Source organism: Ochotona curzoniae, unplaced genomic scaffold (assembly GCF_017591425.1).
Source record: "Ochotona curzoniae isolate NIBS_2020 unplaced genomic scaffold, NIBS_Ocur_1.0 contig_883, whole genome shotgun sequence".
NCBI classification, from domain to species: domain Eukaryota; kingdom Metazoa; phylum Chordata; class Mammalia; order Lagomorpha; family Ochotonidae; genus Ochotona; species Ochotona curzoniae.
In genome coordinates, this window is record NW_024466599.1 from 43,651,519 (window position 1) to 43,667,091 (window position 15,573).

General features: G+C 38.3%; 1 protein-coding gene across 3 annotated transcripts in view; it reads left to right on the plus strand.

The window, feature by feature from the left end:
• USP34 (ubiquitin specific peptidase 34) overlaps positions 1-15,573 on the plus strand; it is a 204,572-nt gene that overhangs the window by 102,473 nt on the left and 86,526 nt on the right. For all 3 annotated transcript variants that reach the window (XM_040993392.1, XM_040993394.1, XM_040993393.1), the window contains 6 exons: positions 5,166-5,320; positions 6,366-6,479; positions 9,453-9,552; positions 9,680-9,839; positions 12,702-12,828; positions 12,954-13,101. In XM_040993392.1, coding sequence (XP_040849326.1) covers positions 5,166-5,320; positions 6,366-6,479; positions 9,453-9,552; positions 9,680-9,839; positions 12,702-12,828; positions 12,954-13,101 — 804 coding nt within the window. The remainder of the gene's footprint in view (positions 1-5,165; positions 5,321-6,365; positions 6,480-9,452; positions 9,553-9,679; positions 9,840-12,701; positions 12,829-12,953; positions 13,102-15,573) is intronic.

Genomic DNA, 15,573 nt, shown 5'->3' on the forward strand with positions numbered 1-15,573 from the left:
AAGTAGGGAGGGAGGTGGGAGTGAAGTCAGTACACTTGACTCACGTCGCTCGACCTCCCACGCCTTATGGGATGCGTCTCAGTTAGAACAGCATGTGCCAGGAGTGAAAAATCCGCTCCTGTTTCCTGCGCCATGCTAGACCTAGGCCTCTGCCTGGTGCAATACTCTGATGTCCTGGAGAACATATAAGTCAGAAGCAGCATGTGCCAAAAATATCCCCTGCACCCTGCTGCGTCTGGGACTTCTGCCGGACAAATATGCTCTCCTTTTGAAATTTGTTCTAACCTCGAGCTGACAAGCCTGACCTCAAACTTCGGCCTGATTCTATAAGCCTGTGTAACAATGTCCTTAATGAGAGCTGGAGGAATACCTGTGTTGACTCTGGTTTTCTGCTCACATTAGCGACTACACTGGTTAAGAGCTAACCTGGAGGAACTGTCTCTGCTGACTGCCTTGTGAAGGAATTAAAGCGCTTTCCAGTTAAGTTTATCTTAGATCTCATCTTTAGAGGGGCCTAGAAAGAAACTCTGCCTGCCTTTTCCTTTCCCCATCACAGACCAGCTGGTATTTAGCACATACTGACCAGTAAAAGAAAACCCAAAAACTGAATCCATAGAGAATGAGGAGACTTAGTGAGAAAAAGCTTTTGGAGAAGATATCAGAAAAGGTAACGGAGGACTCGTCAGTGCCTGAGGCTGTTTGGGAATTGAGGCACGCAGCCCAGGGCTCGTGGCCTCACTGTGGTGACGACTGAGTCCCCGCAGAAGGAAGGAAAGAGTGCAGATTTCAGCCCGACACCCTGACGGGCTGTCGGAGTCTGGGGTACAGTCCAGAGGCCTTTCGAAAAGCATCAGGGAGTGGCCCTGACCAGAATTTCTGAGGCGCCCTAAGACTTCTCCCAGTCTCACGCGACGGGCTTAGTCCGCGAAAGGAAACTGAGTCTGGACAAAACCGACATTCCTGGAGCCAAGGACCCCAGCTCCAGGGGATCAATTTAGCCAAACTCAGCAAGCCTCGCCCCTGAGTCTTAAGACCGGCAGCCGCGCTAACCGCATTTAACTGGCTGACAGGGACCCGGTGTTTCTTTTTTCGAGAGTTACTAATTGTGGAGAGCTAGTGTCTCCGAAAAACAGGATAGAGTCCGCTTTGCTCACCGTCCGACGAGATGGATGTCTGGAGGCTGGCTGGAGATGAACTCAAGTCTCGCTGGTAGAATCCGAGTCACGGCACCAAAACTGTTGCAGGAATTTTGACTCCGAGTATGGCAGCAACCTCAAATTCTTGTCTCGCAGGAAAGAAGAATTTTCATGCGGACACAGTTTAGTTTTAACGCAAGATTTATTAGGAAAGTTGAGAAGAGAAGACTCCCGTCCTAGTGACGGGAGGGGGCTTTGAGATAGAAAGGACCCGTGCATGGGGAGTGTTGGGATCTTTTAAAGGAATTTCCCCGTCCCCAGGTGGTCCCCAGGTGTTCGGTTTTGGGGCAAAAGATCAGGGAGGTGCAGGATATGGGACATTCCAGGCCTTGGGCAGATATGCATCACTTATCAGCCTGAGGCCCTTCCACAATGGCCAGAGGTAATGGCCGATAATACTTCAGGTGGGGCATTGATAAGCTAATAGCGTCCTTGTCGTCCTTGTCCCTTGGAAGAGACGTGTTCTGGTGCGTCCAAGAAATGGTGGGGAAATTCTCCTTTACTCAGGGACCCAGAATACCCTAACTGCCTACTACCCACTAACTCCTCTCTCACTTCTATCCATTGATTCACTTCCTAATTATCAAATGGCTGGACCCAGGCTGATTTGAAGCTGGAAGCTTTGAGCTTCTTCCAGTTCTCCCATGTGTGTTCAGTGGCCCAAAACATTGGGCCATCCTCTGCTGCTTTCCCAGGCCAGTAAAGTAGACTGGATTCGAAGTGGGAGTAGCTGGTACTTGAAACAGTGCCCATAGGGGATGCCAGTGTTGTGCCGGTTTTTTGAAACCCCCAGATAATCATCAAGTCTGAAGTCGGTGCTGAGGCAAAAAGATGGTTTATTCAGGTTAGCCTAGGTAACCCAGCAACCTCTCCCAGCCCAGCATGGCTAGGCGGGGGAGGGGCAGCTGCAGCTGAGGCTGCAAGGATCCACAAGGAGGACAAAAGAAGCGCGAGCCAGAAGAGCCAAGGGAGGCCCCGAGAGCCCAAGCCCCCCAGTTCTTATACATTTCAGGCTATTAATTATACAGTCATGATTTAGTAGGCTTCTATTGGTGGGTTTGAAACAAGCAACTTTCAAAAAGTACAAATTGATGAGCTATTGGGCTGTGAATCTTATCAAACACCAGGTACCTCCTTCCTGAGGAGTGGTCTGCCTACGTGACCTGCCAGGTGTCCTGCAGGGTGTCACGTAGACTATCAGGCCTGAGGTTCACACAGCCCCCAGCCAAGCCATTAAGGCAGAATCACAAAAGGCAGAAAACGCCTAGGTTCTTCACCAGCACTGCAAGTGAAAATAGCATGCAGTACCACTAGCAGCCCTAGAAAGCAGCATCTTAAACCAGTTTGCCAAATACCCACCCTAGCTGCATGTTTTTAGCATACTTTACGTCTTTTGGAAACAATCATCATTAATATATTATCAGGAGTAATTAGACTCTTTAAAATTAATTGACTTTCTATGTTGTACATAAGCCTTCCTTGCATCAGTTTTATTTAAATTAGTTTTGAATTCTGTTTCCTTATCAGATGATCTTTAGAAAACCTAGAGATTTATCTGGTATATTAAAAGATACTGAACATTCCGATTCGTATATTGAATATTCTCCGAAGTGAAGAATTTTAATTTTCTCCTGGCCATATTTTCTTTTGCTGTATTAATTGTGTTGTGTGTGTCGTTCTACGTGTGTGAGATTGTGTTAGATAAATCTTGTTTAATTAGAAGGACATGCTGTCTTGCTGTGATTAATGTACAGAATAACAGATGTCTAGCTTACCTATAGTGTGAATTTCCCTTCAAGTGTAGCTGTGCTGGAGATGAAGCATGTTTTTCTTTTCTGTGTTCATACTGTTTGTATCCCATACCACTAACATTGTGATACCGGTGTGCTTGCAAATGTTTGCTTCAGTTACTGTGTCATTTATTGTACCTGTTAGATTAAAAAATTAAAAGAAATCCATAATAAAAAATAAAACATAGATTGATTAAACTTTGATTTTCAATAACCAGTCCTTTATTAATTGTGAGCAGTACAATGTGTGTTTGTTTGAACTGAATCAGCCGATTATGAATACATTAATTTTCCTTCATTTTTTTTTTGTTTTAAGTTTTGGTATTATTTTCCATTATTCAATTTTGTAGGTTTTAAATCCTGCCCTCCCTTTTCTCCATCCTCATTTTGGCCTACCACCATTTTGCCTATATTATTATAGTAGTGTAGTTCTTTAAAAAAATTTATTTGTATTACAAAGTCAGATATACAAAGAGGAGGAGAAACAGAGAGGAAGATCTTCCATCCTATGATTCTCTCCCCAAGTGACCACAACGGCCACTGCTGTGTCAGTCCGAAGCCAGGATCCAGGAACCTCTTCCAGATCTCCCATGCGGGTGCAGGGTCCCAGGCCTTTGGGCCATCCTAGACTGCTCTCCCAGAACACAAGCATGGAGCTGGATGGGAAATGGAGCTGCCGGGCTTAGAACCAGCACCCATATGGGATCCCAGCGTGTTCGAAGCGAGGACTTTAGCCGCTATTCCATGGTGCTGGGCCCAGTAGTGTATTTCTTTAGTAAAAGTTACATTAATATCTTATTATATATGAGACTATAATTAACTTGGATACTTTTTAAAAAATTGTTGTATTTTCTCCATCTGTTTTTTTTTTCTTCTTTTTCAAAGGTTTATTTATTATTTGAAAGTGTTACAATGAGTGAGGGAGACACAGAGAGATTTCCCATCTGATTGTTTATATCCCAGATGGCCTCAGCAGTCCCCCCTAGGTTAGCTTAATTCCAGGAACTTCATCTCATCTCCCGTGCACTTGGACCATGCTCCGTTGCCTTTTCTCAGGTGCATTAGCAGGGAACTGACTCACAAATGGAGCAGCTGAGACACAAGAAACTGCTTAAATTGGCTATTGGTTATTTCCTCTTTGAGGTATAAGTTTGTAGTACTAAAAATCTGTACGTTAGCTGTGTGTCTAAGATACTAACAGGATACTTTTTCTTTCTGATAAAACTTAGAATGCTGCTGATAAGTGAATATTTTCTGAGGTGACTTTAAAAACATCTTAGCTTTTCTCAGTCAAAAGAAAACTGTGATTCTGTTATACCTTCATGTTTCTGATCCCAACAAACTACTAGAGCCTTGGTATTCTTTGATACAAAACAGAAATTTTTCATGCTTTTATCATGTTTAATTATCTGTCCTTATTTAGAATTTAGATGACCTGAATTGCCAGGTCTTTTGTTCTAAGTAATTGCTCATCTCTTTGTTCTGCCATTCTTAAGTATCCTTTAACACTTGGGCCATGCTCATTTCATCTGATTTGTTGGGTTCCCAGTAAAGTCTATCACAGTGTGTGTTGCTATTTTCTGTTTTAGGTAGTCCCCCAAACAAGCAGTTTTGGCAATTTCTAAAAATAATTTTGTATTATTTGTCTTCCTTGAATTTGCTTTCCAAAAATTATCTACTCTGTTTTTTTAACCTTCAGACCTTAGAACTGACTCCTCAAATTTGTTACCTCTGCTAATTTTACTATAGTATTATGATATGTTCAAATTTTATTATAGTATTATATGTTCGAATTTTAGAATTAGGTTTTAGAAAAGATGACTTAATTTTTTACAGATGTGCTTTCAGGTAATTTTTGTGTGGTTCATATTTACATGTTCGAAGCATAAATTTTTGAAATTTCCTAGAGCATTTTTTTCTAAAATAGTAAAGGAAGTCTCCTTTGTATTTCTGACTTTATTTGGTGTTCCTACTATAATTAATATTCCAGGATAAAACTTAAGACTGTGAGTCAGAATTTTTCGTACAGGAAACCGTAAGAATTATGCATTACATACTAAGTGTTTTATTTGTATTTCATGTAAGTAGAAGAACTTATGTGCTTGCACAGAGAGATACACTCTTAAGTGAAGATATTTGTTTTTTACATAGTCAGGTAAAATTTGTCATTTTAATTTAGGATTAAGTTTAGAACAAGTCGACATCTTATGGCATTGTTTAGTAGAAGATTCTGAGTGTTATGATGATGCACTCCATTGGTTTTTAAATCAAGTTCGAAGTAAAGATCAGCATGCTATGGGAATGGAAACCTATAAGCATCTTTTCCTGGAGAAGGTAACTATTTCTTTCAATTGCCTTTTTTTCCCACTGAATTCCCTTTATATTTGTTGATAGAAATTATTTTATGTCCATTTTTGTACCTGCTTTTGTTAAAGTTTATGAAAAAAATAGGCATATCTGCTCATTTTAGCAGTCCTTATGGTATTTTGCTTCTTAAATTTTGCAATAATTTTTCACTTTATAATGTCAGCACTAAAGCTGTGGGACATTTTTGTAGGTTATTTGTTTTCTAAAACAGATAATAATTACTCAATTTTTGGTGGTAGTACCTACCCATAAGACACACAAGTGTGAAAAGCTGTGTTCTGTGACTCTTCCTTAGCTAACTAGCGCTGCTGTCAGCCTTCTGGACACATGTGTTAGTAGGTCTCATGATTTGTGGTCTCTCTAAGGCACTTTAGGAAGTGTAATAAGGACAAAAATAATAAGAAAGCTTCACTTACTGTTCTTTTTCACCAGATGAACACAGTTGGCTCAGATGGTAAAATTTTTTTTTTTTGAGACTATGCAGACCCTCAGAATTCTCACGTTGTTTCTGTGGTTTAATTGAATATATATATATATATATTAAAGATTTATTTATTTTTGTTACAAAGTCAGATATATATAGAGGAGGAGAGACAGAGAAATATCTTCCATCCGATGATTCATTCCCCAAAAGAGCCGCAATGGCCGGTGCTGTGTCTATCTGAAGCTGGGAGCCAGGAACCTCCTCCAGATCTCCCACACAGGTGCAGAATCCCTAGGCTTTTGGCCGTACTCGACTGCTTTCCTTGGCCACAAGCATGGAGCTGGATGGGAAGCAGGGCCCCCGGGCTTAGAACCAGCGACCATATGGGATCCCGACACATTCAAAGCGAGGACTTTAGCTGCTAGGCCACGCACAGGGCCCCTAATTGAATATGTAATGTTAGTTGCATTAAGAATCTGAGCTGATGTTTTTCCCTGTATGTTGTTTTCCATGATTAAATTTGATAAAGTTAATAATGTGAATTTGTTGATTATTGTACTAACCTGTTGCTAAAATTTTTTCCCCAAGATGCCCCAGCTGAAACCTGAAACCATTAGTATGACAGGCTTAAATCTATTCCAGCATCTGTGTAACTTGGCCCGATTGGCTACCAGTGCTTATGATGGTGGTTCAAACTCTGAGGTATGGAATTGTTTTATACGATCAGTTTGTGTGATTTGCCTCTTTATACTTTTTATAGTCTACCAAGTGCTTCATTTTACTAACCATGAAATTAGCTTTTTTTGTTTGTTTCTAAATTTAAGAAAAACTTTTAATGTGTTTATTTACTTGAAAGGGATAAATTGCACCTTGATCCATTGGTTCACTCCTTAAATAGCTGCAGTGTCTGGGGTTCAGCTAAGCTGCAGGCCAGGAGCAGGCACTCCTGTGTGGGTGAGGGTTCCAGGGACACTAGCAGGGAATGCATGGGAAGTGCAGTAGAAAAGACTACTGGCCACCACATGGGATGCGGACACTACAGGTGGCAGCAGAGTACCTCATGGCACAACGTTTATGTAAAGCAAATTTTTCAATTTTATTTATTACTAAAGGTAATTGTGGCTGTATTTAATGTAAGCCTGTTACATATCCTTTTATTTATAGAGTATAGGTTACCCAGGTGTTCTTTCGGTCTCCTAAAATTTTTTTAAAGTTTATTTTTATTATTTTTTTATTGGAAAGGCGGACATACAGAGAGGAGAGACAGAGAGGAAGATCTTCCATCCGATGATTCACTCCCCAAGTGAGCGCAACGGCCGATACTATGCCGGTCCAAAGCCAGGAGCCTCTTCCGGGTCTCCCACACGGGTGCAGGGTCCCAAAGCTTTGGGCCGTCCTCTACTGCTTTCCTGGGCCACAGGCAGGGAGCTGGATGGGAAGCGGGGCTGCCGGGATAGAACCGGCGCCTATATGGAATCCCAGGCGTGCAAGGCGAGGACCTTAACCACTTGTGCCACCGCGCCAGGCCCTCCTAAAATTTTTAAATAATATACTTGTCTTATGTAAAATAATAAGTTCTTTCAAATCTGATTTTTATGCTATTTTGTGTAGCAAAACTTTTATTGAAAAAGGCAAAACTAAGAAGGCCAGGTCCCATCCACTGGTTCACTCTCCAGATGTCAAGAACAGGTGGAGATACGTGTGGAGTAAAGGCCAGGATGGAGCGGGAAATTCAATTCAGGTCTCCTGTGTGGCTGAAAAGAACTTGATTATGTGAACTCTCGTTGCTGCCTGTGTGGGTCTCCATTAAAAAGAACTGGAGTCAGGAGCCAGCGCTGGCTGAATATTGAACCTGGGTACTTAGATGTGGGGTGTGGGCATTGTAGTCAGCATGTTCATCATTTGGGTGAACGCCCACCTTATTTGGCCCATCTTTTAGTGGGTTTTGGCAGTTGAACTCCAGAGTTCCCCCTGATTAATTTCTATTCTGAATTAGGCTCTACTTACATTATCTTTGAACTTGAGGCTTGATAATGAATTCATTGATAGAATGTTTTTGCTAAGTGCTGTTCTTTTTTGTCTTAGAGTTTTATTTGCCTAGTTTGGCGGCTGGCAGATATTAATATATTATCCTTGGACGCCACCTCAAACCACAGATTGTGGTTTGAAAATGTTCTGCCTTGAGCATTTCAATTAATCAATAGTAATTTTGTTTTTTTCTCAGCATTCATTCATATTTTTTGTAATTTTCTACAAAAGTAGTTATAGTGTTAGTGAGAAAAAAGATACGAAACATCTGGTATTTAATTTAATTTATATGGTAGAGCCCAGCCAGCACTGTGGCTCAACAGGCTAGTTATCCACTCGCAAGCTGTGGCATTCAATAAGGGCAACAGTTTGTTTTCTGGCTGCTCCACTCTGATCCAGTACTTTGTTTATGATCTTGGAGAACAGCAGAGAATGGCCCAAGACCTTGGGATCCTGAATGCATGTGGGAAATCTGAAAGAAGCTCCTGGCTTCTGGCCTCCAGTTGGGCTCAGCTCCAGCCATTGCAACCATTTGGGGAGTGAACCAGTGAATGGGAGATCTTTTCTTTCTGTCCCTCCTCTCTGAAAATCTGTTCTTTCTAATGAAAATAAATCTTAAAGAGGAAAAAAAAAATTACATAAAGGATAATTTTATTTTTGTCTGAAGTGATTTCTTGATATGGTACCTTCATGTCTAAATAGTGGCTTTTGAATTTTTTCTTAATTTAAAATTTTTAGTATGTCTTTAGTGTCATACCAGTAACAGACCATCAGGATGTTGTAATTTCCTTAATAAGTGGTTATGCTGTAATTAGGAGATAGTACTCTTCATTTCTAAGTAAGAATTTAAATGCCAGAGTTAGAGAAGGAGAGACAAAGGGAAATCCTCCATTCGCTGGTGCTCTTGAAATGGCTGAAACCAAGCTGAGTACAGGTGCAAGGACTTGGGCCATCTGCTGCTGCTTCCTTCTCAAGGACATTAGCAAGCAGCTGGATCCAAAAGTCTGGATTCAAACCAGCACCTGTATTGAATTCTGACTCTTTAGTCGGAAGCTTTGGTTGCTGTGTCAGAGTCCATTCTGGTCGTCCCGTTTTTTAAGTAAATTATGTTAACATTAAAACTGTTGAGTCTTTAATTGGAAGGAATATCTTCACTTCGCTCATCTTTTAAAAACTTTCACTTTCTACTTCGTCTTTTAGTGGAAACTTTTTCTTTGTCGTTAAGTCTATATTGTGATAATTAAACATTTGTTCATTTTATTCCTTTTTAGCATGTTTTGGAAACTTAAGCTTTTCCTACACATCGTCATCACTGATTTTAGTATGCAATTTTTTGGATGGTTACAGGTATATTCTGTTAACTAAAGAGATATTAGTACTTTTTAAATTTGTGATTTAATAACTCTTAATAGGGTTTTCAGCAGGAATTTATAATTGATGTTAATTTGCTGTTTAAGAAGTCCAGAATTATTACTCAGATTTCCCTGCTGGCTCCTGACTTTAGCTCCCTGCTAACGCAGACCGTGGGAGCAGGTTGTGGTCATGGCTCAAGTGATTGGATTTGTGCCACTTAACTGACAGACCTGGAATGTGGCTCCTAATTTCTGGCCCACAACTAAACTTAGGTGTCCTACTTTTTTTCCTTAGCTGTGTGGAATGGACCAATTTTGGGGCATTGCTTTAAGAGCACAGTCTGGTGATGTCAGTCGAGCAGCTATCCAGTATATTAACTCCTATTATATTAATGGTAAGTGATTTGAAATATCTACTGGATGAATCTTTGTGAGAATGTATTTTGTTAAATTATAGTTTATAGTATTTATTGTTATAAAAAAGTAAAAGATTAATATACGTGTATAAAATCTCACTTTTAGGTAAAACGGGTTTGGAGAAGGAGCAAGAATTTATTAGTAAATGCATGGAAAGTCTTATGATAGCTTCTAGTAGTCTTGAACAGGAATCCCACTCAAGTCTCACAGTTATAGAAAGAGGACTACTTATGCTGAAGACACATCTGGAAGCATTCAGGAGAAGGTAATTTTTTCGTGTTACACTATTAAAATGAGTTTCTGCTGTTTTATTGCAAAACATGTCTAACAATATTCTTAAAGTTAAACTGAAGGTTTTGATGGGGGCAGGGAGAAAACATAGTTGGCCAAAATTGGAGGATCCATAATGGATATTTTTGTTTACAAAATGTACCTTTTCACTGTGAAATAGGCAAATTCATTCCTATTAAAAATTGCGGCGCTCATTAGACATAGAGCAAATGTGCATGAACTACTCAACGAAATTTTTGGAAAAATTCCATCTCTAAGAAAGTGTGAGTTACGATTGAAAAGACAGAACATCACTACTAAAATTCTCACCAAGAACATCAAATAAGCTTTCATAGATGAATCAACTTGAGTCATTTGTTTCATTTGCTGTTTTTTTTTCTTCCTGGACTAGGAGACAGTATTTTAATTTTGAATTTCCATTTACCATGGAAACATGACCAAAAAATTCTGTGTTAATGAATATCTGTATAATTAATTTAGACATACCCTGTGTAATACAGAAATAAAGCAAATTAACATTTATGAATATATCAACTGATATGAAAGGTGAGTAGATAGTTTTAAGACATTCTGTTTGTTAAAGATCATTAACTGAGTAAATGTAAAAGTACTAAGAACTGTGTTGAAATTTTGTTAAAATTAACTTCTTTCAACTTCAGATCTTAGTTTGATATTTAACAGTGATTCACTTGAAACTTACATTTTATACATTTTATTTAAAACTGCAGGAAATAATTGAATGATAGAGATATTCTACACATTCCTTATAACTAGCATGGTTCAATGAATGAAAACATTTGAGCATTGCAAAATATTTTATTTTGATTGTAATTTGTTGAAAATCTTTTTAAACAATTCCTGATGTTTTTAAATAATGTGTAAGGGAACTCTTGGAGTTTTTCACACAGAAACTTTATATTGCCTCAGAACTTTTAGAAAGTTAAAAAGTAAGAATATGAAAGTCTTATACAGGTTAACAGAAAATTAGTACACGTTCAGATTTTTTTTTAAGATTTCATAAATAGATCAAAGTCTCCTGTAGACTCTTTGTCAGACAGTTATGTTATCTGTTCTTACAAAATTTTCAAAGCTGCAAAATCTTTTTTTCTTATTTATTTATTTATTTATTTTTTAAAATGATCTTACTTAGTTGATTAGGGTACAAATGGTCAAGGGCTACAGGAAAGTGGGTAATACCATTGTTTCCACACTAATATCATTTTTCCCCCTGTATCTGGGGTCAAGGGAGAAACATAGGGAAAAGCCCCACCCAGCCTCCCACCCATCCCAGGTCCCCAATGTGAGGCACGCCCTGAACGTCCTGCTCAAGCAGTTTTGATAGTTCAGTATTTCTGAATTGCTTAATCTGCTTATCCTCACTACTCCTGTTGGTTCAGACCTTTTGTGCTTGCATTTTATTACCAGAGCTTTTAAAACATAGTGCTTACATTAAAATTTTATAACATTCTTTAGTTTCTTAGGGTTCAGTAAATTTAATGAGCTTAAAATTTTAAGTTCCTTTTCAGGCAGTGAGCTTTATTCTAGCTTATTTAAAACATTAATTGTAGATTCCTTGATACAAATTTTTGTATATGTTCATGTTGATGCTAAATAATGTGTATAATTAATTCTAAGAAATTGATAAAAGTGAATATTCAAAAATCTAACAATTAAAATGGTAATTTTGGAAAACAGTCATGTAGATATTCTTATGCAGATTCATGTCTAGTATCATTGCATTATACAGTCTGATGTGCTCTATGTACTTAGTGCTACTAATAATTTTAAATGGCCTAACATTTAGAGCCTACAATATAAATTATTTATTTCATGTGTTTGATGCATTTCTTATGAATAAGGATTTTCTTTTTAGTAAGTGTTAGGCTATAAATATACTTAAACGTTATTAAAATAATCTCAACTGGAAATGATTTTTCTTCCTAAGAGACATTGCATGTTTGGGGATTATGTTCTTGATTATCATTTCTTGGGGTAGAGAGAATGCTGGTGATATTGGTGGGTGGAGACCAGATGTGCTAGTAGGCTGGCAGTAGTGTGTAAAATAGACTCCCCACTGCCACATGAAATCAGTAAGTTCCTGGTACTCAAAATGCTGATAGTTCCCAAGGTCAGAGAGCTTTTGTCTTGAACTATGCAAGAAAAAATTTTAAGAATAATTTTTGCTTATAGAACCTGGAAACCAGATCAAGTACAGTATATATGACACTCATTCCCTCCCTTAATTTCCATCCCTCTGTCCCAGAATTTATTTTTGGTTTAAAAATTGGTGAGTTTCTTCTTGACTAAATTCAAGTATCCTGAATGCTGTCTTCAATAGTTAAAAATAGTACAGATTAAGTTAGAATAGTCCTGATGATGCCTCTTTCTTTTGACAAAGAAATTTTATAATAAAGCCAACTCTTTAATTCTGTTGTGTTAATGTATTTACTAGAATATGTATCTATCAGTGAAAAAGATTGATCTCTTCCTTCTTCCAAATGTGGGAATGATAGCTTTTGATTTGGCTTATCAGATTTAGAATTTTTTTTAAAATCCACTTCTTTCTCTTCCACACCTTTTTTCCTTTAAGAAATTGGTTAATGGTCCCATTTTCTCCTCACTCCCTAGTAATTTTGCTGAAGACTGTTTTGTAAGATGTTTTAAAACTTTTTACACATTTGAATTTGATTCAGTAATGGATCTAAACCTAAATTTAGTACTGTTGAGTAAAATGGAATGTACTAGTACCTTCCTTATTTTTAAAACATTAAAACCTTGTGTGAACTACAGTGGTGTAAGATATCCTTCCTGTATGTGTGTTTTTGTTGTATTTTAGGTTTGCCTATCATCTGAGACAGTGGCAAATTGAAGGTACTGGTATTAGTAGTCATTTGAAAGCACTGAGTGACAAACAATCTCTGCCGCTACGGGTCGTATGCCAGCCAGCTGGACTTCCTGATAAGGTAATTAGTTGTGTAATTTCAGTTCTCACAGTGATTACATTTTCTAGCTTAAAGATTTGTTGTTATTTATATATATATATATATATATATATTTTTTTTTTAATTAATTGCATGTCATGTTTCAGATGACTATTGAAATGTATCCTAGTGACCAGGTAGCAGATCTTAGGGCTGAAGTTACTCATTGGTATGAAAATTTGCAGAAAGAGCAAATAAATCAACAAGCTCAGCTTCAGGAGTTTGGCCAAAGCAGCCGAAAGGGAGAATTTCCTGGTAAGTCCAGTGATTCAAGTTTTCTTGCTTTCCTCCAAACTATTGCCTAACAACCGTGTTAGTTCTTTTCTGTACCTGTACCTGTACCTGTACCATAAAGCAGCTTTTAAAAATAGAAACTTCTCACAGTTATGCAGGCTGAGAAGTACAAGTGCAAAACACTGACATCTGTGGAGGACTACTCTCTGCTTCCTGCTTGGTGCCTGGAGCATGGTGCTGTCAAGCAGCAGAGAATAGAAAGGAATAAATTTTTGTCTGAAACTATTTTCTCAAAATAGGATCCCATTTATGAGGTCACAACCCTAGTAGCCTATAGGCCCCACAGCCCCAGTTGCAACAATGTTTTATTTATAGTTTTTTGAGAATTCAGAAACATTCAAACCATAGCAGCAACTTTGAACTTTATAGGTTAATCAGCCATGTTTCAGGTTTAGTTCCTTGTACCCCTTGGCTTGGTTTTTAAGACATGAAATTGCTGAGTGTTGATGTTATTTGAAAACATTATTTTTTTTCTTTTTCACTAAAGTTGTGATTACACTTTAGGTATAGACATCAGAAGTGTTGCAGAATAGTTTTGTAAACAGTTTGGGGATTACTAGTGAATTCAAGTATGGGTGGGGGATTGTACAATACTTATTTTTTATTTTTAGTATTGTTTACATAGAATACTCTGTGCCAAAGTGTGGACCCCTAATTAGAGATGGGTGGGATCAGATATCAGGGGAGGGAGGTAGATGGGATAAAGTTTCAGCTCTGTTTTTTTTTTTTTTTCCCCTCCTGTGTCTGCAGGGAGTGGGGAGGAGGTTGCAGCTTTTTGCTGTCTAACTACATCAGCACTCGCAGTGGGGAAAATCATTTGATGAAACCTTAGAGACCCCGATGTGGGGAAGAATGTTCTGAGAGTATTAACTTGAGTGTCATTGATCCTTCTGAGACTACCTCAGTTTTCTTGTACCAGAGTTACATCTTTACAAGGTTTATTGACTAACCAGATACATCATTGCACATCTCCAAACTCAGACACTTACTACAAAGCTTGGACAGGAGAGGGATCCAGCCTGTTTGAACTTCCATCTTGTGATAAGGCGCTTGAAGTCTTCTTTCCTAAATACTGCCTGTTATGTGCCCCATGAGAAGTATCATATTATGAAAGTCGTTCCTAATTTGGATTTAAATATGTTTAGTTACTCCATTATTGTTAGGACTAATGGATTTTCACAGCAATGAAGTAAGAGCTTATCAAACAGTTATAAAAGAATCATTGTAGCTGTTGATTTTTGGACGGTTCCTAACTGCTTTGCAAAATGCCTTTCCCTAGATTGTGTGTATTTGATCGTATTAAACAGTTGTTTTCTATTTGTCCTGTCTCTTCCTTTCCATCTTCACTCATCTGAGGTTATTTCAAAAGGGTAATGGAAAATGGAGTAAAAAAAAGACAAGGTTTTTTTTAGAGAATTTTTTTTTAAATCCTTATGTTTTTTCATAATCCTTTTGGCAATGTTTTTTCATAATCTTTTTAGAGAACCCCAATGTGGTCTCCAAATTTTTGTAGTCAATTTTTTTTGCACTAAATTAAATTTACCCCTTTTCTTAAAAAAAGAAAGATATATTTATTTTGAAATCAGTACTTTACAGAAAAAGGAAGAAACTGGGAGAGGAAAATCTTCATTCACTTATTGACTCCCTAGATTACCGCAACAGGCGGAGTGATAGCTAGGTTGCTAAATGGCACATCACTATGACACATCACTGTGGCTCGCACATAGTGTTGCAAGTGACAGCTGGATCTGTTGCACCATTACACAATAAATTTTAAAGGAGTCTTTGAAAAGACTTATTAATTTAAAAGGCATGGTCAGAAAAGAGATCTTCATCTGCTGGTTCACTTCTCAAATGGTCACAAAAATGGCTCACTGTTTTGTAGGCCATTAGCAGGGAGCTGGATTGGAATTGGAGCATGTAGAACTTGAAGCAACACCCCTGTGGATTCCTGTACCACAAGTGTCACCTTTATTCTCTAAGCCATGATGCGGGTCTTTGCTAGTCCAGGCTAGAATTCGGAGTCAGTTATAGCTTCCTGCTCATGGTGACTCAAGTACTTGGATTCCAGATACCCACCTGGGAAATAGGAGTTGTATACTGGGCCTTTGACTTTGGTTTGCTTCAGTCCCCAAAAGCAGTGAGATTTGAAGATGTGCTGTCTCCCACATCCTCTCTGATAAATTTTAAACATCTTAAAATTTTGGCATCTGGTGAGGGTGGTATATGGTAATCATAGATTGTGGACATAAAAGGAAATATCACCTGAGGCTAAGCCCAAATGCAGGCTTTATATAACTATGTATGAGAAGTACCATCAAAAGGGGAACCCTCAGTGACCTTACAGCCTTCCTGGAAGCAGCACTTCCTGTTACATGGCGATGAAGAACTAACCTCTGGGTATCATTAATCTACTACAATGAGTAACAATCC